A 22,959-nucleotide genomic window follows, 5' to 3' on the forward strand; every position below is an offset into this window, starting at 1 on the left:
ATAAATGTAAGCCGAAACTATGAAATTGTAAAAATGAGATTTTACAATGAGACTGCTCGCAAAATTGCTATGTTTGTGGGCAAAACGTCCAACTTGATTGCGGATTAATTTGAACCAACGTTTTCGGCATGCATTATGTCAAAAGGATGTGTTTGTTGTAATTCATTCTGTCATTTACTACCATTATAATAATAATAATAGATTGGCGCTTACACATATGTTAGTGTTTGGCCGAGCTTCTCCTCCGATTTGTGGCGTGCGCCTTGATGTAGTCACATAAAGCGGAGGGACCTACAGTTTTACGCCGACTCCGAACGGCGATTGTATTTTTATACGAAGCTGTTTTTCATGGCAGAAATATACTCGGAGGTTTGCCATTGCCTGCCGAGGGACGACCGCTGTTAAGAAAAACCCTTTTTTCTATATATTTTTTTTTGCGATGTTGTTTTGACTAGGGCTTGAACCCAGGTGCCGATGAGTGAAAGCGCGCACTGCTTACCACTGCACCACAGCGGCCGTGCGTAGGCCAATTCATGAAATCATTTCATGCGTTTGAGTAGAAACTGAATGAATGAACACCATTTCACGATTTCAATTACCGCAAAATAAAATGTATGCACTTAGTTTTTACTCAGATCGATGAAATGATTTCGTGAATTGAACTACGCATACATGTGATACTTATGCTTTTTATTTATAAGATAATTTTATGTTCTTATACTCTTGCTACCACATGAATATATGAATTCGTGATAAGAATATATGAATTCGCCTTGGAAGATAGAAAGCGAGTAAGAATAAATGCCGAACAAAGGAATTTGTCTTCTTTCAACTTAAATAAATGCATTTTGCAAAAAAAAGTGCGTACGTTATTTAGTGCCTTGGTAATGGCGAATTCGTAAGGATCTATTGATTGCATTATAAACATTTTCATTTATTTGTTAAACATACAATTACTTCCATTACAACCGGTCCTATGGATGCTAGAAGCGCGAATTCATATAAGGTGGTGTTACCGGAAAGGGAATAAATAAACTATATGTATATCAGAAAATTAATAAGATGAAATGAAATTATTGTTTGATTTCTAACCAAACCTATGTATGTAACTCAATCGCTTAATGGTTTGCCGAACCGTAAACATACATATGTTTACACATCCAATTTCGTGAGTAGGTACCTGGTACTCACACCTTTTTTAAGAAGTTTCACTTCTATCATGTGTACGGTGTTACACACGCATTTTTTGCATCATGTATTATTAGTATTATTAAAATATTTTTCTTTCAGATGCAAATAAAATTTTTGGTAGAGATTGGTGAAGTAGTTACTGAGATAGACACTTTATCACAAGTGGGCCCCATTGCCAACAATTTGTATGCATCCTATTTTATGCGTAACTGTTTAACCAATTTTTAATAGTTAAACTCCAATATTTCAAAAATACCTAAAATTTTATATTAAATTTTACAGCACCCTGTTTCTGTAGCACCATACTTTAATGTTCATTTAAAAGTTGTGATTTTTGCAACGAAATGTCAAAAGGCCCCTTAGTGCAACGTTCATCAACGGTGTGCCGGGTATACAAAGTTGGTTTCGCTCGAACTCAGGACCTCCTACTGCTGGTCTAGTTTTCATTTATACTTACCAGTGAACTTGGCGATTTGCGCGTACTTGAACAGGTTTGTGGTACCAATTCTAGATGGTTCGGTCTTTGTGGTGGTTTTATGTCCGCTACAACGTCCAAAAGCTCTAGAAAGACAAATAAACTTTAATTAACACTAAATTTATCAATATGCATTCAGAATAAAGCTTTCAAAATTTACTTAAAACAAATTGTCTCACAAAATTAAATAAAGCCAAGCATTTTTTCTTAGATCGCGTATTTCGTCACAATCCTATTTACATAAGTACAAAAGCATACTCACATTCATTTAGAAACACTACTATGCACACCTATCCTCAATCAAAAAGAAGTTAAACGAAAATGCCTAATGAAATGGTTACCGCATCTTATTCCAGCTATTTCATAGTTTAAAAATCCGTTGCGAAGGAAATCCTACCTGATCGTTTAGCAGTTTTTTCAACAATTACTTTTTTCGATGTTAAAATATTTTTTCGGACCCTAGTAACAATATCCTTTTTAAGTAACTTTTTTCGTCTTACGTAAATTTTGTATGTACACGTAAGTCTTAGTAGTAAAACAACGGAAAAAGTGAGTTTGAGAAGTAAACACGACGAAAATCGGTCAAAAATGTGTGCCCGTTGTGAAAAAAAATTGTTTCTAGCAATCATCAAATTAGTAATGCCATCAGCGAGAAATATGAGAATCTTATAAAAAAAAGCATGTAAATGCAAACTTTGAAGTGTCTGAACATGTCGTCGTACTTTAAAACACTTATGGAAATTAAAAAAATGATCATGAGCAGTTTGTACTTGGAGGTGAAAATAAGAAACTGGCAATGGAAAATCACTCAGATCTCCTCAAAGAAGATGATAATGTACTTGTTATTAAAAAATGTCCAATTCCTGAATTACATGTGTTACAAGGAACGGATTAGTTCCGCCACTTACAAAAGCAACTTCTGCAAAATTCAGATGAGCTAGCTGATCCAGAAATTTATTCAAATGTAGGCAAATTTTCACTTACACCTTTCATTTCTGCTTTCAAAGCAATGAACGAAATTGTGGATTTTTGTTGTTCTATGTCACCACCCGGCCAGGATTTAGATAAATTCATTAAAGAATTGAAAAAGCTTATGCCAGTACAAAAGTTTCTGTGACATTGAAAATTCACGTAATTTTTGAACATCTTGAGCATTCCTTGCATATTTTGGATGGCGAGGAATTTTGATTGTGGTCGGAGCAGCCAGGTGAATCAGTTCATAGACTTCTTAAACGTTTGGAACCGCTACAAAATCAACGTGAAAGAAGAACCAAGAAAGATTAAGAAGAATGGTCGTAGAATACTCCTCCATGCATATTTAAAATTTACATTGTATATTAAAATATACAATATTTAGTTAAAATAAATTTTTTGGTTCAAACCAAATCGTTATTTTTATTATTCTTGTATCATTTTATTACCCTTGTATCATTTTATAGTAATTATCAGTTATTTTTCAATTCCATAACTATTTTTTCGTAATTATAAAATACATTTTTACATTAAATTTCTTCCAAAAGCCTACAGTAACCTGGCTTTCCTGCGTAGATATGCGAAAGACTTTAAGGATCCATACACCAGGAAAGCTTTATTTATCTCTTTAGTACGATCAAAACTAGAGTACGCTTCTATTATATGGAACCCCATTTACGGTTGTCATACCGCCAGACTCGAAAGAGTGCAGAGAAAATTTGTTCGTTTTGCGTTAAGTTCCCTTAACTTTGATGACCCGATGCCCTCATATTTTTCCTGTTGTAAACTTATTCACCTACAAACTCTTGAAACTAGAAGAATTGTCCAGTTGCTCATGTTCGTTTTTGATTTGGTTTTTTGGCTCTTTGGATTGTTCGGTCCTTCTGGAGAAGATATCCTTTAATGTGCCTCACAGATTTCTACGCTCATCTCTGCCGTTTTACTTGCGTGCTACTAAGGCTAACTATTACCATTTTGATCCGATTTTCCGCGCTCTGACAGAATTTAACAAGATCTCATAGAGTCTAAATATTGATTTTTCGTTGTCGAGAAATATTTTCAAATCATCTATTGATTCATTTTTCTTATAACTACTTGTGTATCTAAATCTATAGTATTTAGTGTTAATTATGATAGTCTTAGTTTTATCTAGTCTGTAAGATTGTAATCATAGAATAAATAAACTGAATAAACTAAAAACTAAAACTATACTAAATTAACAAAAAAATAAAGATAAAAAAGTAATTAAAAATATTTATAGATCGAAAAAAGTAATTGTTGAAAAAAAACTACCAAACGATCAGCTAAGATTTCATTCGGAATGGATTTTGAAATCATGAAATAGCTGGAAAAAGATGCAGGGAACCGTTTTATTAGGCATTTTCATTCAACTTCCTTTGGATTGAGGATAGGTGTGTATGAGATATATCCATTTTAATTATTCAAATGTGGAAAAAATATACTTGCTATGTATTCCAGAACAATGTACAAATTTACAAATTAGCTCTTAATATTAACGGGAAGATTATGCTCATCATAGTTTTCCATTTTCGATTCAGTCTCATATAAAAATTAGTTCTACTGCGAATAGCTTCTAGATGGTTAGAGTAATCGATTAACAACCTCTTTTGTAGAGCGTTTAATTCCCTATAGAAATAATTGAAACTCATTTGAATAGTCCACTTGCAAAGTGCGCTATGTAAAATTTTCTCGATTTTTAGTTTTTGTTGGATTACGTACCAGTATTTAAAGTAGCTTCATGTCCACTAACAACACAATACAAAATCTTTTTATATTCTGAAAAAATAGCATCAAATGTTAAATCTTTTTTAAAAATCGCTATCATACTTATTTATAAACTTTCAAAAGTATCCATCTTCTGATGAACTTAGAAAACTGCTTTAGGTCGTACAGAATGTTAATGTTATCTTATGTCATGTTATGTTCTGTTATAATTTTATAAGGCTCTTGTTTATCCAAATTTCCAGGTAATATTAAAAAAGATTCAATTGAAATGTTACTTGTTGTCGGAGTCGTTTTTTTCAAATTTATTGCTTTATATTATAAAATCACATAACGCTGTTTCCAAGTGGACTACTCATTTAACAATAATTATTTTTTAGTAAGTTACAAAATTCAAAACAAAAAGTAATTTTCTTAAAATACTTCAATCTTTGACCTTGAATGTCTTTTAAATGGTTAGATTAATGAAAAGAGTATAAGATGTCATTTTTGTAGAACGTTCAACTTCCTATAAATATTGACGATGCAACTGGTTTAACGATCTATTGGTGATAAGATATGACCATTTTTATATGAGACTAAAATGAAAATGGAAAACTAAGCATAATCTTCCCGTTAATATTAAGAGTTCAGATTTGGTAAGTCCTTTCTAGAGGTACCTAGGAACTAATTTCGTGTGTCGGATTCAAAAAAAACTTTTTTTTTTTACCCACCCTAATGTACATACATATGTATGTAACTAGATACTTAAATTGGGGCAAGGTCTGAAAGCTATAAGTATTAAAACATAATGGTAATTCTTATGGCGTTGATTATTCAAAAAAATATGATTTACTTGAAAGTAAACTCGGGGGCTCGACCCCATTAAGCTGGCATTTCAGGGTACTATTTTATATATATATAAGGAAAATTTGAAAGCTAGGGGGGCTCGAGCACCCCCTGCCCCTACCTGGCTACGCCCATGATTCTAGCTGTCAAAATTGTGTACACTTCCTCATTTTGCGATTCAGCAAGTGTGAGAATGAGTTCTAACTGTCAAAATTGTGTACACTTCCCTTCCGAAAAACTCACAAAATTTTATTCGGAGAGTTTTTAGTTGTGAGTTTTGCACTCGGTGAACACTACATTTTCTCACAGTTACCTACATAATCCAGCCTCTGATGGGGTTTTTGCCAGACTGCCAGGCCACCTCCTCCCTTTGGTGAATACCACTAATGTGTTAATGGTCCTAAAAGCTTTACAGCTGCTTTCGGCTGTCCATCAATAACCGATTCCAGTTTATTTGTACAAACTGCTAGCCATGAGGGTACTTGTATGAAAAAATATGTTTACATTTACATATTGTATAAGTAAGTGCATATACATAAGTACTTACAGTGAACCCCGCTTAAGTACCCCACCCCCCAACCCCTTGAAGCTTGCACATTATTACACTAAAATTTAATGGGCTATAAACACTTCTGAGAAAACAGTTTTATATTGTGATGATCAGTGTTCTAAAAAATTTCAAGCTTAGTCCCCTTTCAGACACGTCAAGTCTTGAAAGCAATTTTTTTCACATTCTCTTTTGTGTTTTCTATTTCCTTCCACACGCGTCAACGTTAATTGAATTCAAGTCCTTGGTTCTTTAAATGGGAAGCAACGCAAAGATCAAAAGAGACAAGAAAACTTTAAACGAATTGACGGTACGGAGGTATCTGTACTCTTCCCCTTTCTTCTCACCTCCTTCGCCTACGAACGAGCAGACTTGAAAGCAAGGCTTGACGTGTCTGAAAGGGGACTTAGGTTTATATGGTATTTGTTAGGGAATGAACTGTGTTTTAATTGAGCAATCTTAAAAATTAATAAATAAGCATAGGTGACAAAGCCACATCATTTTGAATTTGGTCCGAAATGATACGTATGTCCAACACTATATGTATGTATAAATATGTATAATCAATGACTTTAAAGAATTTAATTCTTGTAAAAATTACATAACATTGCTTTATCGATTTATTTTATAAAGTTTTTGTTTATGTGTTTAGATAATGCTACGATCTTGGTTTTAAACTACGTTTACTTCATTAAATGTTCATGTTTTATTCAAGAACTTATTTATGTAGGTTAACAAGAAGATTAACTACATCAATAATTATGTTCGCTTAAGTACCCGCAACGCTTAAGTACCCGCACCGAGGTACTTAAGCGGGTTCTTTTAAGTACCCAACCCGCCTAAGTACCTCAAAAAGCTGACATTTTTCGTAAGGTATTTAAGCGGGTTTTACTGTAATATAATATTTATAATATAAATACAAATACTTAATATTTGGCGTGAAATTCCATGTAATCGAGTAAACTATCCAACCCATCGCCGCCCGCTATTGAAATTACTGCAACCGAAATGAAAATGAATTCTTATTTTTATTTGTTATACATATGTAGTTTATTGGTTTTTAGCTCGCCTTAGGCGAAGCTCGCAATTCGTACTTCGAATTTTCCATTTTCAATTATGTTATAATACAGGTGTATAGATCATACAGAAAAACGAACCATTAAATTCCCTCGTTTATATTAATCTATTTCAAAGGTTTATTTATTGAAGTGTGAAAAGTGTGTGCGCAAAAATGTTAAGTTAATAGGTGTTGATGTAAATGCTTACGCAGCACCGAAGTACATGAAGCGGATATTGTTTGGAGATTACTCAGGTATTTTCAAATAAATTTTGCATTCTAATCAGTGATGCCAGACATTCTCTGTTAAAAATCCCACGAAAATGGGGAAAAAATCCCTCAATTACCCACATCATGAAAATTTATCCCACAAAATTCCCAACGAATTTAAACATATACATGCTTCAGTAGTAAAGAAGTAAAATTCATATAAAATAATAATAATAGTTTGGCGCTTACACATATGTGCTTTTCCTCCAATTTGTGGCGGTCCCCTTGATGTTGTCACACAAAGGGGAGGGGCCTACAGTATTACGCCGACTCCGAATGGCGAGTGTATTTTTATTAGAAGCTGTTTTTCATGGCAGGAATACACTCGGAGGTTTGACATTGCCTGCCGAGGGCCGACCGCTGTTAAGAAAAAACCCCTTTTTCTGCATTTTTTTCACTCATTCATTTTTTCACTTTAATTTTTTTGCTCACTCACTAAGGGCTTAAAGAATTTTTTGGTGACTTTAAAATTGAAGCACATTCATGTGCTATTTAACATTTCATCAGATAATTTGTTCCGCTTTTTACATGAAACACCAGTTACAACTGAAAAGATTCTTTCTTACTCAGCGCTTGAATTGGTTAACGTAAGAAAATTTTCAAAATTGTCCTTATACCTTTTAACAATTATATACCATTTCACTCCACATCACATCTTCAGAACGATTAATTACGAATATTCTTGAATTTTGATCAATTATGCAACAATAACTGCGTCAAAAGAAAATCCCTTATTTATATGAAATGTCCCTTTTTTCCCTTTTAATAATTTTTGATGCAAAATATCCCTCAAATAGGGAAATTACCCACAATCTGACATCACTGATTCTAATTGCAATAAACTACACAATTGGTTGAATTCTGATGTAAGTTGGTTACTTATGGTGTCACCTCGATGAGTAATTTTTAATAATAGTTTCGGTAGGTGGCTCTGGGCTCGAGATATTTATAAAATTTATATTTATACTCCGGTTTGTCTCATATCTGCATTTAGCATTTATAAGCGCGTTGGAGAAGGAAATTTTACATCCGGAGCTAAAGTGCTTTAGTCTTAAATCTGTCCACTTATTATGGCTATTTGTCACTCCGGCATTTAAAGAAATGCGTTTTATATCCGAAAAGAATAATATATGAAACAAAATCAAAGGTTGCTGTTTCAGCGATGCACCGAAAAAAGGGTGGCGTTCAATAACGCCCTTGGGCGTTGTTTCTCCCTTTTTTAGGAAATACTGGACATGGTTTTTTTGTCTCTTTCAAAAAAGAAATAAAGCCCGTCGAACATCTTTTCTTTTCGTTGCGGCTCTGATTTATTTTTTAGAATATATTGCTAAACGCCCACATCTCATAAACGGTAATTTTTAGAAGTACGAAAACTGAGATATTTCAATAGCTACTGAAGCAAACTCAGTCAATAACAATCTGTAAAATGGCCACGCCCATTGCCTTCTTATGATTAAGTAAGTATGTATTTATATCACTCTAACTGCCTTATTAATTTCTACCTAACCCGGTTCCATTTCTCCCTTCAATCTAATTAAGCATGTCATCTATTCAGGAGTAATGTAATGACAGTTTTCAGAAAGGACCATAACGTTTCCTTAATTCACAAAGACTATAACCAACAAATTTTCAAAACTGTTTTTTTACAGATTTTGGAATGATGTATAAAAATACACCTTCAATCAAAATTTTAAAGTGTTAGCACCAAAAACCTCCGTTGTTACGTGCCACTTTTTAAAAAGCCGTACCTGCTTTTGATACTCTTTTTATAATGTTTTTTGTTTCTCTGGTAAATAAAAAATTTGTTGGTTAGGGCCTTTGTGCATAAAGGTATGTAGTTCGTGCTTGGGTTAGAAGTTTAATAAAATTATAGTTTAAAAAACTAAAACCTCCCTATTATAATTGCCATTCGTACTGTCATCAGGTATGTAACTTGAGAATAGGCGCATTAATATTACATAGTTACATCCCGAGCTAATAAAAGGAAGGTAATAAAAAACAATTTTTTTTATATATACTCGCGCATATCTTTTTGATTGTGATTCTTTTTGCGTTGGGTAAAATACAGACAGTGTAGGGCAGGCCCGGCCACAGGGGAGTGGGGGGTTTGAATCCCCCCTATTGGAGGGAAATATGCATAAAAATTTGCAATCATTTATGTAGTTTACGATAATAATGGTAAAAAATATTTTAATATCTCTGTAAAACCTGTTTATTGAGCTAGCTTAATGGTGACAACATCGTTTTCCCTTGCAATTAGGGGAACGAAGAGTATTGTGGGCATTTGATTTGAAATGTTCATCCATATTTACATTGCACTAATTATGTTTCGTCAAATCATCTTCTTAAACATTTTATTTACATTTGAATTTGGAACATAACCTCACTTTTTGACTCCTGAAAATTTCTTCCAGTAAAATTTTTACTAGCAAGAATTTGCAGCTCTTTCGGCTTGTTACGCTTGTACTAGAAACTATTCGTAACAATTTTCTGATATTGAATGGACCTTTGAGTTTGAATAGATGTTATATGTAGTAAGCATTGGATTTTGATCCCTTACGCTGAAAGGATTGCGTGCACTTTAGAATTTAAGTTTTCAAGTAATATGAAACGTACGATTTATGTCAATGCACATTAAACGATTTTGTGCTAAAAATGTATTTCTTTAGACTTTGAACGCTTATTATTTATGTATTTTTTGAAACGTATAAAATTAAAAATAACACTATTGGGGCTTATTTTTATTTTCGAGGTGTCAGCTATTGGTGATAATAGGTTCATTCCATATCATCATGCAATCATAAAATTTAGATATTTTTTAGGTTTTGTTTTTAACTTTTTTCAAAGATTTGTGTAAGAAAAACTTGAATAACTGCTCCAAAACTTTACCTTTATAGACTTATGAGGTATCAGTGAAATGGTATTTTCTCACCCTTTTCATTTCTTTGCAAAAAACCTCATTCACGTCTAAATTTTTTCTTTATTCAACGCCAACACATCTTAATTCAACATGGAATGGCACTCGTTTATCTTACTTTCCTCTCTCTTACTATGAATGAGCTTATTAGCAGGAAAGCATTTTATGGACATTGCTTTTTTCTGCTAAAGTGATAAGGTATATTCGATTAAGAATGTCCAGGATTTAGCTTTCCCTGATTCCATATATACTCATTTAATGTTGCCTTTTTTTGCCTTTTTTAAGGCATGTGCCTTTTTTGCCTTTTCTACCTTTAATTGTAAGAGGCAAAGAAAAAGGCCTTATTTCTGGTAATATGAAAGTTTCAAACGTTCCATATTTAAATTGGGCGCCACTAATCCGTTTCCTGCTCTTAAATCTAAATTGGTAAGGTTTTGGCTGAGTTGTTCAAGCTTTTCTTAAACCAGTCTTCGAAAAAAGTTCAAAGACAGCATCAAAAATCTGTTTATTATGATTCCGTAGAAAATTTTTTTAAATATTTTTATGGAAACATTTTAAGCTTCGATTTAGTCATCTGAGGTAATTTTTTCAAAATATATTTAAAAAAACTGTTTTTATTAATAAAAAAAACTCAATTTTTGGAGGTATTTTTAAATCGGTCCAGCTCACGTAAATCTTAATATTTTTACGAGATATTTTGACGGTAGTCTTAAGATATAATAGGTTTTATAATTCCAGTTGAAAAGCAGTACCGATTTATTTTTTTTTTGTTTGGGGAGTGATGCAGTCTACTGTACATAAGTTGACTATGATTATTCGGCCGTGCCATCATAGTAGCATAATGCCACTAAATGCCTTTTAAAGTTTTCGGGCAATAGCCTCATGCGATTATCGATTATATTTTTTATTGTTTGTGTGAAATATTTTATTTTTATCAGTATTAAACAAATATTTTGCCAGAACCTCTCCGAAAAAAGTCCTGGCTACGGCTCTGTATGTATCTAATGTATCTAATATATGTATAATAACCTTTATATCAAATTTTTATACGATTCCTGCATTGTAAAGATGATGAGTATTAGTAAAAACAAGGGATATTGCGTTTAAAAAGTCAAATATAAAAATGTGAATATCTCGAGAAAATTATCAGCTACGATTTTGATCTCGATTGATTATGAACCTACAAATTATGTAGAAAAAGGCTGGTAAAACCGATTTTAAGCACACTTTTATAAAACGTAATACTGGTTCAAGACCACCGTGTATTAAAGTTTGAGTCTCTTTAATTTTTTCATTAAAAAAAAATCTTAAATGACTAACTAATTTATCAGAAACTATCGGGTCGAGGGAAGAGTAATGCAAACATGGTTTATTGACAATTTTGTTAGGTTTCATTTGCCACATTTCTTATTAAGATTTTTCCATTCCTGCATAAGATATACGTTATTAAGTGGAACCACTTTTTTATTGCCTGAATAACGGTAAATTGGAAGTATCTTGAAAACTTATTCATAAGCCAAAAAATTAACTAGATTTTCGGAATCAGCGAGTAATTCTACACAAGAATTGGATGGTGGCATCCACTGTGAATTGTTGCTGTAAACCAGTGTTATTATTAAGAAATTTAAAAAATATCAGAAACAGATTTAAGCGCTTAATGTTAAGCATGTTTTACTAATAGTTATAAATGTCTAAATAAGTACATTGGTTACATATTAGTTAATTTTACACCATTATAAGCGCCCCAATGCGTTTTTCTGGTTGGCATATAAAATCTTCTGCATATCGGGCTTGCAAAAAGCTACCAAAAGGCGGTTTTTTGATCAAAAGCCCAGATTTTAAGAGTAATTTGCAAATGCTGAGGTACAGTTTTTGTAAGGTTGACTAACAATTTATGGAACGTCTCACGAAAAATACATTTTCATTGTCTCATATTGCAATATGAGGGTGTTACATAAAATGTACGTAAACAAATTAGTTTCGTAAATGACTGTACCAGCTCACCAAGTAGGTGGGCGAGGTTTTTCATATTTATTTTCGGGAGCCTTTAAAATAGATAAGTTAAATCAGGGTTTCCTCACAACTCTTTTATACGAATATTATATTAGCCGCCTTGGATTCGCACATTTCTGGACGCTTGAGTTGAGCTGTACCTCATTAATTTCGTTCGCTTCGTCACTCGCTAAGTGTTGGCGAATCGAAGGCGGATATTATAACTCAGATAACCGAATCAGATGTTTTCAGAGGGCAGCGATGGAAAAATTATTGTTGAAACATCCTCCTAGTAGGTGATCAAATTGATTGGAGCGACTTTACCCTAACACGGAATCGTAACTTTGATTTGATTTCACTTACCTTTCTTGTCCAACTCGTCATCGGACAGTGGCTGTTCTGAAATGCGTTCAATATCGAGCAAATCCGATGAGACATCTGAGCGTTCGTCGTTGTGATCGAAGGAATTCTTATGAAGATTGAACTTGTGACATACTTCGAAGGCCTGACCGACAGTGCGCACAATCCGCATCGCCTGTGACTGAAAGATGAAAAAAGAGAGAAAAGAAAATTAAATAAATAAATAAATACAGTTTAACTGAGGAATATTCGCATGTGCAATTTTGAGGTCACTGAAATGTGTCGTGTTATAACGATTGAACTACTCTCAAGCTAATGGACACATATAATAAATATCAAAATAAAATTACACAATTCACGCTCATCTCTACCCCAAAATAATTGATGTCATTGCTTGTACTAACGATGCATCCTAATTACACTTCCTCTGCTCCAGAATATACAATTTCACTATTAGTAACTATCACAAGCCTCACCTCAAAATCCTTTGTTGAATTCTCATTATTCTCATAATAGCATGCTGTTGCATCTAACTGTGTACTTTGATTAATTTGTGCAGAATAATTGCGGTTATCAGCTAATGCCATTAAAGCTGTGTTATTGCTGCTGACACTGAAATTAACGCAGCTCGCTTCGTTCGCATTCTTATTCGTTATTACAGCATCCGCTACACCAAGTCGATTGCCTAGTTCCATTGCGGCCACTCCAGCTGAGCTCATCGCACCATTACTGTACACTTCGCTGTTGGCGGCATCACCTTCCGCACGTTGAAGAGGCGAGCTGCGTCGTCGTATTCGCGGTTTATCTGCCACAGGCTCGCGGAAGGAGAGTTTCTTGCGAGGCTTCTCGGGGCGCGGTTGATCGATGCTGGGCGTACCAGCACTGCCACCGCCACTTGTCATACTACTATTAGAGCTGCAGTTGCCTAACCGAGTGCTGTCATAGTCCGTTAATGATTTCCGCCGTTGGAGCTGCACACGCTGCTCGCCACGTTGAAATAGCTGCAGGTGTCGTCGCCGATTTTCTGGACTGTAGCGCATGGCATCGTCGTAGACACCCTCATTTCCTTTTCCACTTCCATTGGCATTTTCGCTTTCGCCAGCCAATCTAATCAGTGCAGGCGAAGTGTTTTGTCGCTGCAGAATTCCACGTTTATTACTGTCCACAAGACTTATGCCATAATTGTCGATGACTGATCTTGACGACTGATAATTTCGTGTATTCGGTAAGTCATATTCAACTCCATTGTAGTCGCTTTGATTGGTTTCCAGCTGATTGTTGAGCATTTGTGCGGAGGGAGATCTGTGCGTCGGAAGTGGCGTGCCCTCCGGTGTCAATTTCTTGAATTTCAAACGCGCCCGCAGCACACTTTCACTGCGCTCATGCCGTTCTCTGCCACGCTCACAGTCACGGTCACGGTCACGTTCACGAGAACGCTCGTATTGCTGATACTGTTCCTTGTCACTCATTGCCGAATGGTTGGCGGATAATTTGCGTTTAGTTTTGCTCATTTCTCGTTTAACCGGAAGCTCTTTCTTTATCAGATACACAATATCCTCGTCGTTGAACAGAATGTGTCGTGATGACCCAGCAAAACCGCTGCTCGAAGACATACACTTGAGATGCTCATCGCTGTCCTGATTTTGACCTGGTTTCTCCGTTTGAAGGCGACCACCCTCACCTTCGTCGGTATCATCCACAAATCTGTAATCTTCGGGTTTTCCTTCGCTCATTTCATCGTTCATGGCCTGGCGGTAGGCTTCCTTGGCTCGCGTTATATTTTCAATGAAGGTATCGTCCATAAAATGACCGTGTCCATTCTTCTGCTTCTCTGCGCTCAGTTCATTGTCTACCGTTTTGATGAGCTCATGTATGTCTAAGCTCTTGTTGCGCGATACCACCTTCTTGGGCTTAGGGCGCTGGTTGCACTTCTTCAGTGCCAACTCTTGTTGGCTGTTGTTGGATTTATCCTTATTTAGCTTGTCGCCGCCAAGTATGTCACGTATAAGTCCCCCACCGCTGCGGAAAATATTGCGATGGTAGTGTATGCTAGTGTTCTTATCCGCAGAATTTGTAGATGAGGTGTTCGAATTTGAGTTTGTATTGGTGCTAACGTTGCTATTTGATGGTTGCTGCTTAGTCTCACACTTTTGCTGTTGTTGTTGTGCTTGTGTTTTGTCAGTAGAAGTTTTTTTGCTGCGTCCCCAGGGAAGAAAATCAAACGCCTTAGTGATGGGACTTCGCGCACAAACTGACGCCTCGGTACCACTGCGATTTCGTAAGACTCCACGCTTCAATGACAATGTACCCGAAGATTGTCCTGTCAGGTTGGGGCCGCCTATTGACATCGGATTGCTATTGGTATCGTGCTTCATCATTTCCCGCTCAGTAGTGACCGCCAGTTCAAAGCACTAAATTTTTTTGACAATTCTTCGCGCACACGTCCGTGTTAACTCTGGTGTTTATTCGCAGTTCGCCCAGTGGTATTCAGTGTTAGTTACTGTTTACGCTTACTTGATTGTCGAATTGTCATAAACCCACAGTTTGAGTTTGTCAAGAATTGTTTTTTCCAACGTGTGGCACCTGTTGTGAGGTAAACTGCGTTTGCTACTGAAGGTCACAGAATTGGCAAAACTTTCGTAAGTGCCACTCTCACATACACACACCCTTTTATTTGCAAGTACAATACAAATATTTAACCTTGTTCAATGGCGTGTCGGTGAAAACGCAGTGTTTTTATTCAAGTTTTATTTGCTGTTAAGTTTTATTTTTTTCCTACGTTTCTATGTTATTCCGCGCGGTTATGTGTTCGAAATTTATTTTGAATTTTTGTTTCTGCGAACCATCGCTTTATTTTTTGTTGTGAAAATATTTCAAATATGTATTTGCAAGTCAGCGCAGTTTTTGGGAAAGAATATATACATACATATTTTAACGTGGTGCAAAGTTATGCGGTAACATACAAAAAAAAAATACTCCGACGAATTCATAACCTCCTCCCTTTTGTGAAGTCGGTTAAAAACAGTAAACGTGAAAGCAAAGAACATACGTACATTAGAGTGGTCTAAAAAATTTTTCCCGAGATAGGGCTTGAGGCACCTTCCAAAATTTTTCTTCTTGCCAAAAGAGGTGTTGGTACCAAACCCTACGTTTCTTAATATAAATTCAGAGGATGCTCATATTTTGCTCTAGAAGTATTGTGTACATATATTAATCAAACAATTGGTTAAGTAACCTAAGAACATTTCAAATTTAAATTATCTATTAAAATATCACAAGCTTCAGTTGGTATGGCAACAGTAGCTTTTTATAAAAATCGCCAATATTTTTACCACTTTCACTGCGATCCAGTAGCGCATTTCAAGGTCATTGAACACCCTGCATTGGTTGCAGTAGAAAATTGAAAGTTTGTATAGTTATTGCAAATAACGAAAGCAAAAACTAACTACATACTAAGTAGTTTTTGGTATTGGTTAATTTTTCCGTTAGGGTGGGAAGATATTTATGGGAACGGCGATGATGAGATGAGGACGGAAAATTATACTAAAGATGCCACAACACCGAAACCGATTTGTTTCCAAATCAAACTTGAAGGGGGATGACGGAAATCGTATGGAAAGGCGATTTTTTATATTAAATAATTATTGCCGCATTGTCATAATACTGAGCATGCTTAAATTAGGAATTCGCTTATATTATTTATGTGTTTTAATCTATTTAAAAAATCATTTACAGTCTTATAGGAAATTGCCTTATTTTACCGCCTTTACCTTTTTAAAGTTACAATATATGTCCAAGCTCTGTGGAGCTGCCGATACAAACATATATTCAGGCTTATAAACCTGTAATTATACATTTTTCCACATTTAATTTAAATTAGAATGCACCAACGTATTAAAAGTAGTAAATAATTAATACCTTTTCTACTACTTTAAAATGCGTGACCGGAATAGACCTGCCGAAAAAGTGAGGTTAAGTAACTGACAACACCTTGTTATTATTTCACCATGGAAATTTACAAAATATTGTTATTACTGTTCACTACGTTTGAAAAAAAATTATCTCTGGTTACGGTTCAAACATCGGCCATGCGCATGTTTATATGTATAAATACATACTACATTATTTTGTTGCTATCCATATGAAGAAAAAGTTTCGATGAAAAAACTATCCTATCTTTTAAGTTGGAACCAACAATACACACCCACAAAATTTCATTAAAATCGGTTAAGCGGTTTCGTAGATTAGCGTAAACGAACACATTGACACGGGACTTTTATATATTAAGACTAACTTCATCCCACCCAAAATTTTAATACTTTATTCAAATACTTGGTACAAAGTATTCACCACAATTCACATTCACATTTGCTTTTGTTGTCGTCAGAAAGCAACCTAACGAAAGCGTTATGTCCGTGAAGAAGTTCTTGCGGAATCTGTATATAAAAGGTAGTGGCAATTTCAAATTGAGAGAGCATTGTTGGTCCACAGAAATCCAATATACATAAACTTATTTCAAACGAAATACCATAAATGGCTTACAATTGAAATTTGTAGGCATTCATCAAGAATTGTCTTTATTTTGTTTAGTCGCCGTAAAGCAAGGACCGCAATGGTTATAACCCGAACACAATGAAAACGACGAGCTACGGACCACAGCTGTCAAATTATTTTTCCACGTATTCTTATATAGATAATTATTTTGGCGACGACAGGGCTACGCGACGACTGTGGTTGTGGCCAGATTAGAGCTATTTCTATTTTTTCATATTCAAATTTCATTTCAAATTCATACAAATTTTTAGCAATAACTCGACTCCAGAGCTACCTGGCGAGCCATTTTTTTCGCAGAAATATTTACCTTCACGTTACAAATACATATTTTGAATATTAGCCAGATCAGATCATAAATACGATTTTTAGTAATTTGGCTCCAGCGCCACTTGGCGTTTTAAGTTGTGAACCTAAACTAGGACACAAACTATATGTGTATTTATAGATAGTATATTTAGAAGGCGCCACGCCCTCTTTACCAATAGCCCGACTTTTTTCTAAGAGTATGGGATTGATTTGAACACCTTCATACCAAGCTCCAGGACTCTACCACAAATGCTTCTAGAAATATGCGCTGGCTATAACCAAAAAAGCCTATTTCAAAAAATTCGATGCAGCCGTTCGCGAGATCACTTCCTACAAAAGTGGCACTTCTCTTAATATAATTGGTACAGATAATAAATATCGATAAATAGCCAATACCCGCTTGCTTTGCAGCACCTTAAAACATTTCGAACTGTAAAACAATCATTCAATTCTATTCTATATAATAGATCGGTCCCCGGTCTACATGTTAATCCAGGCAGTAAGCTGCTTACGCGCCAAATTTCAAACAAAACGGAACATTTTAGAAGAAAAAATGGATCCTATATGTTAATCTAGGAAAAGGCTACCTACGTACCAAATTTCAAGAAAATCGGACGATAAATAAAACTTTTTCGAATAGATCGGTCTCTGGTCCACTCCACGGAAAAAACAATCATTATGCTAATCTAAGCAAAAAGCTACCTAGGTACTAAATTTTAAGCAAATCGGACCATAAATACGATTGTTTCGAACAGATCGGTTCCTGGTCCACTTCCCGAAAAAAAGGATCCTATATGCTAATCTAAGCAAAAAGCTACCTACGTACCAAGGCCGTATTTAGGGGCCTTAGTTATATAGATAATTAGATACCATTCGGTAAAAATTTCGCTTGCAGTAATTTCTACGGGGTAAGTGCTTCTCCATTATTTGGTTTCGTTGGGATTCGGATAGATTCCTCATTGAAGTAGTAATGAAAATTCGCTTAAATGTCTTTTTCGGTTAAGTGCACAAGTCGGTTTGGGCCGAGACCAAAAAGCATCTCCAGTTGCTTCTCTCCTGTGCAAATTTGCACTTGGTTCTTCCATTGCGTTCGTAGGCGCCCTTGCTTTCGTTGTCCACCCATGGGTGCGGAGTCCAAGGATCTTTTCACCGGAGCGTCGTCATCCATGCGTACAACATATCCAAGCCAGCACAGTCGCTGTATTTTTATGCGCTTAATTATGTCCATGTCGTAAAAAAATTCATACAGTTCGTCATTCCATCTTCTCCGATACCCGTCGTTCACGAAAACAGGGCCGTAGATCTTGCGTAGAATAGTCCTCTCGAAAGCCCCCAAAGCCTTCTCATCTTTGTTTGACATCGTCCAAGTTTCTGCGCCATATAAAAGGACGGGCATGATGAGAGATTTGTAGAGCGTGATTTTCGTTCGTCGAGAGAGGGCTCTGCTTTTCAATTGCCTACCGAGCCCAAAGTAGCACCTGTTGGCAAGAGTTATACTTTGCTTGATCTCCAGGCTGACGTTGTTGGTGGTGTTTATGCAGGATCCTAGGTAGACAAAGTCCTTCACTACTTCAAAGTTATATCTGCCAACAGTGACGTGAGTCCCGAAACGAGTGGAATGCTGCGGTTACATCCCTTTACTTCAGACCTACGATATCGATATCATCTACATACGCCAGCAGCATCGTTCTTTTGCCATATATGGTACCGCTATTTTTCAGATTGGCAGCTTGGCAGCCATACGCACAGTGGTCAAAAAATTATAGCCGAACCACTTTTTGCCAAGTTTTAACGTATTATTTTTGTTGTTATTGAACTTTTGTTATATTTTTTATAAAAATAGAGTTCATTCTTTAACAAAACCCGTGTAAATCCAAGTTTCCGAATTTGTGCAATATTAAAAAAAAATCAACAAATATTCGTACAAATTTCGAACCTTTTAAAAATTCTAAATAATTAATCGAAATTCTTAGCCATTTTAAACTTGTACTTTATTCTACTAGAACTCAATGGGCTACAAAACTGTATACTCAGAATTTAGTTAAAAACTTCGAAATTTTTACGAAAATTTGTTGATTTTTTTTATTGCATAAATTTTTAAGGCAGCGTCACTCGATTGGTACATTTGAACAGATTTGTACATTTTTATATTGAGCTATTTGTAAAAAAGGGGAATTTTTTTTTGTAGTCAAAATATTGGTGCCAATACTGCCTTAGCTCAGTGGAATAAGAAGAAAAAAAAAATATAATATTTCATATTTTCTTCTAAACAAAATTTGCTTATTTATAGTATATTCGCAATGAAATGAAATAAAATAAGATATAATACTTTTTTAAGAAAACAAAATGTGTATACCGAGAAACAATAAAAAACATTCAACTACATTATTAGGCAAAGAATTGTTAAAGAAGTGACATTGTTTCACCTAAGGCAGTCAATATGGCGGAATTAGAGCGAGAAGCTGCTAACATCCAACACCTTATTGCATCATGAAGTTTAATATGATTTTTATATTTTTAAGACAAATAAAGAGACACGTAATTTTTTGTTTTGCAAAAAAAAAATCGCTGAGTTACTCTCATGCTTAGATTCTCATTCCAAACATTAAAAACACTTGAATTCTAATTTTTAGTTCCAAAAGTTTGCTTTCGTCTGATTTACGTCGATAAGTATAAGAAATACGAATAGACAATAATTTCTTGTTATTTTACATTTATATGTTATTGTTTATCACAAATCTTAATAAAAAAGACTCTGATATCCAGCAAAAACTTTTCTAATCGTAATTCAAAGTAAAATTATAAAATAATATAAAAATTAATGATTTTTCCTGTAAAAATTTAATAATTGCTCTAGTTTTTATAAAAGCAAACTTTGATCAAAAAAATAGTTTTTTCCCTTATTTTTAGCGTAGGAGAAACTAAAATTTAACATGTAGAAGTCAGATCCCCAAATCTTGTTGACTGGTGTAATAATTATCCACGAAGAAAGTAAACCTCATGGACTTTAAAACAGTGCTGAGTTATTACAAAAATAGATTTATGGTGAGAAGTTGTCAGCAACAGTGCTGAGTTATTACAAAAATAGATTTATGGTGAGAAGTTGTCAGCTTTCAAAGAAATGCTTATTCGATGTCCCAACCATCACAGCCAGCTTGTTTTTGTTTTTTAAACCTAACTTTGCAAATACGAAAGCTTCCCATCGTTTAAATAAGGCCCTTGAAACGGTTAAAGAGAAATTACTTAAAATTCATGCGAAAACGAGTTAAAATGTCCCACACGTCAGGTTGGTTGGCACGCCTCGTTTTGACAAATTGGTCCATTTTGTGAACTCCCGCCTAAAGCTTTTGATTTCGCAGCTGAATTAAACCAATTCACTGATCCTAGCACCTAGCAAATTCGCCATATGTTGAAAAGAAACAGGAAATTTGAGCCAATGTCGCATTCACAATTGTCTAATTCAAGATAGTACATAAAAGTAAGAGAAAATTAGGGATAGGAAACCATCCACATTGTGAAATAAGCAAAACTGTAAAATGTGGTAGGTTTTAAACTTACGGTGGTAGATGTGGTAGTAACGCAATTTAGCAAAAAATGTGGTAGATCTACCACAAAAGTGGTATAGTCCGCACACTGTTCGTATGGAATAGTAGCTTATGTCGAAAGGCTGGCTTTAGTAGAATGCAGCTCTCGCAGCATACACGCCCAAAATTGAATTTCAAAAACATAAAAAATATTCCAAATGTTACTCCGAGTTATAAGCGATCTGAGTGCCGTATTTTATGTAAAGTAAAGTGTTTAATGTATAGTACAGCCATTTCTGAGTGGGAAGAGGTGTCGCATAGTGCAGGTTTTTAATTTCATCAAATTTCTAATCACTTCAAGCCGAAAAAAGTACTTAATTAAAAAAATAAAACTACACGCCAAGGTCTTTATCTCGACCTCCCATTCGAAAAAAACTGTGCAAATTATATGACTATCGCAAAAAATTCCTTCTCTTATAATATACATACATATGTACTTATTTAGATCGATATGACTTTTCGATAAGGTGGGAAGCCTAATGAATGATTATTTCTACCTAAAACTTTCATAAATCTCTTTTTATTGACATCCATATCTGAATATTTTCCAAAATTGATGTATAAGTTAACTAAATTCGACTTTTCATCAGGTGGCAAACCCTCTTCAAAAGCATTTTCGAACTTAAATCTTCTAAAAGCTCTTTGGTCTGCCATTGTGATACACTTGTATTTCAACCAACTGATGAACAAAGTTTGAATTTGAATTTGATTGTTGAAACACGTGGCAACTCTCCTTAATAAAGGTCAGAAATAAAGCCTTTTCAAACCCATTTCGATTGATACTTACCTTTTAGTAATTAATCCAACTTGTTCCAAAAGAATTTTCAAGCTAAAACCTTGTTAACTCTCTTTCATCTGACATTGCGATGTATATTTATTAATTAACTGAAGAATTAAGTTCAATTTGACTTTTTAAATGTATTGTAACCCCGCTAAGTATAGTTAAGAAATAAAGATTTTTCAAACTCCTTTCCATACTCAAACTCCTGCCCATATTTTAAAAATTCACTTATCTTGCTAATTTGATTTCAACTTTTTAAACAGGTGGCTACCCTCTTCCAACACCTCAAAAATATTTTTGCTGTTCAAAGTAAAGATTTCTAAACACTCTCTTTTGACATCCATATTTTGATATTTCATATAACTTGTGTATAAGTTAACTGAATTCGACATTTCAAGCAGGTGGCAACCCTCTTCAAAATATTTTCAAACTACTTCCTTCTGAAACCGCTTTGGTTTGGCACCCCTATCGTAAGTCAAATTTCTTTTACCCAATTCCCTTAATCAAAATTGCATTTGATTTTTAAGCAGGTGGCAACCCCCCTATAATTAATTTAATAAAGAAAGCTTTTGAAAACCATTTCGATTAATACCTGAGTTGTAATGATTTATTTATTTCAATAAATACTTTAAATATAATTTTTTAGAAGGTGGCAGCTCTTTTCAAAAAAGTAAAACCTTATTGCACATTTGCAGAGCAAGCCTTTTAATTTGACACCTGACTTTGGAAAATCGAACCAACGGTGCGGATATGAGAACATTGATTACTAAATATTTGGAATCTAATTGTTCAACAGGTGGAGACTTGAAAAAAAATAAAACCAGTTTGCACATCTACAGGCGAAGCGCATTAATTTGCCACCCCATTCTTTAAAATCGAGCGAACGATGCAAATCTTTTGCCCTGGACAAAAAAGTCCCTACGCGTATTATATATAGTATAGATACTAGCAAGTCAATATTCTAATTAAGTTTCATCAAAAAATTACTTGTCGATTAAAGACGCATTATACTAAAGCCAGCTTTGCGACATAAGAAACTATTCCATACGATCACAGATATGTACATATAAGAAATATATGAGCGAAGTTCGTGCCAAAAAAATGGAATTGGCGCCTTAATGCGTCGCTTAAATTTACATTATGACTTCAGTAAACATGTTCTATGTAGATGCCAATTAAAATGACGCACAAATGAATGTGTACTATGTTGCAATGCACTTGCACAATACCCACCGAAATACATTTTTAAAAATATTGAAGCGAGAGCTCATTGGCGATTTATACGGCTGAAAATAAATTCAAGGTTCTTCTATTTTGAATTCAAATCTGACGAAGAAAATGAGATTTTCATGAAGTAAAAGTGAATGTAAAAGAATACTTAT

General features: G+C 34.7%; 1 protein-coding gene across 1 annotated transcript; it reads right to left on the bottom strand.

Annotated features, from left to right (window-relative positions):
• Nucleotides 1-1,487: 1,487 nt before the first annotated feature.
• Nucleotides 1,488-15,234, bottom strand: LOC118749293. Its single transcript, XM_036484089.1, has 3 exons — nucleotides 12,829-15,234; nucleotides 12,356-12,533; nucleotides 1,488-1,752 (listed from the first exon to the last, which is right to left on the bottom strand). Exons 1-3 carry the CDS (start codon nucleotides 14,728-14,730, stop codon nucleotides 1,628-1,630), a joined length of 2,205 nt encoding a protein of 734 aa, XP_036339982.1. The 5' UTR covers nucleotides 14,731-15,234; the 3' UTR covers nucleotides 1,488-1,627.
• Between the last annotated feature and the right edge of the window lie 7,725 nt (nucleotides 15,235-22,959).

Source organism: Rhagoletis pomonella, unplaced genomic scaffold (genome assembly GCF_013731165.1).
Source record: "Rhagoletis pomonella isolate Grant_MI unplaced genomic scaffold, Rhpom_1.0 Rhpom_scaffold_00014, whole genome shotgun sequence".
NCBI lineage: Eukaryota > Metazoa > Arthropoda > Insecta > Diptera > Tephritidae > Rhagoletis > Rhagoletis pomonella.

Excerpts from the sequence above, each read along its gene's own strand:
- LOC118749293 (XM_036484089.1), bottom strand. The coding sequence starts at position 14,730 with ATGATGAAGCACGATACCAATAGCAATCCGATGTCAATAGGCGGCCCC. Across the intron at positions 12,534-12,828 it reads ATTCAACAAAGGATTTTGAG|TCACAGGCGATGCGGATTGT; the intron begins GTGAGGCTTGTG and ends TTCATCTTTCAG. Across the intron at positions 1,753-12,355 it reads TGACGAGTTGGACAAGAAAG|AGCTTTTGGACGTTGTAGCG; the intron begins GTAAGTGAAATC and ends TTGTCTTTCTAG.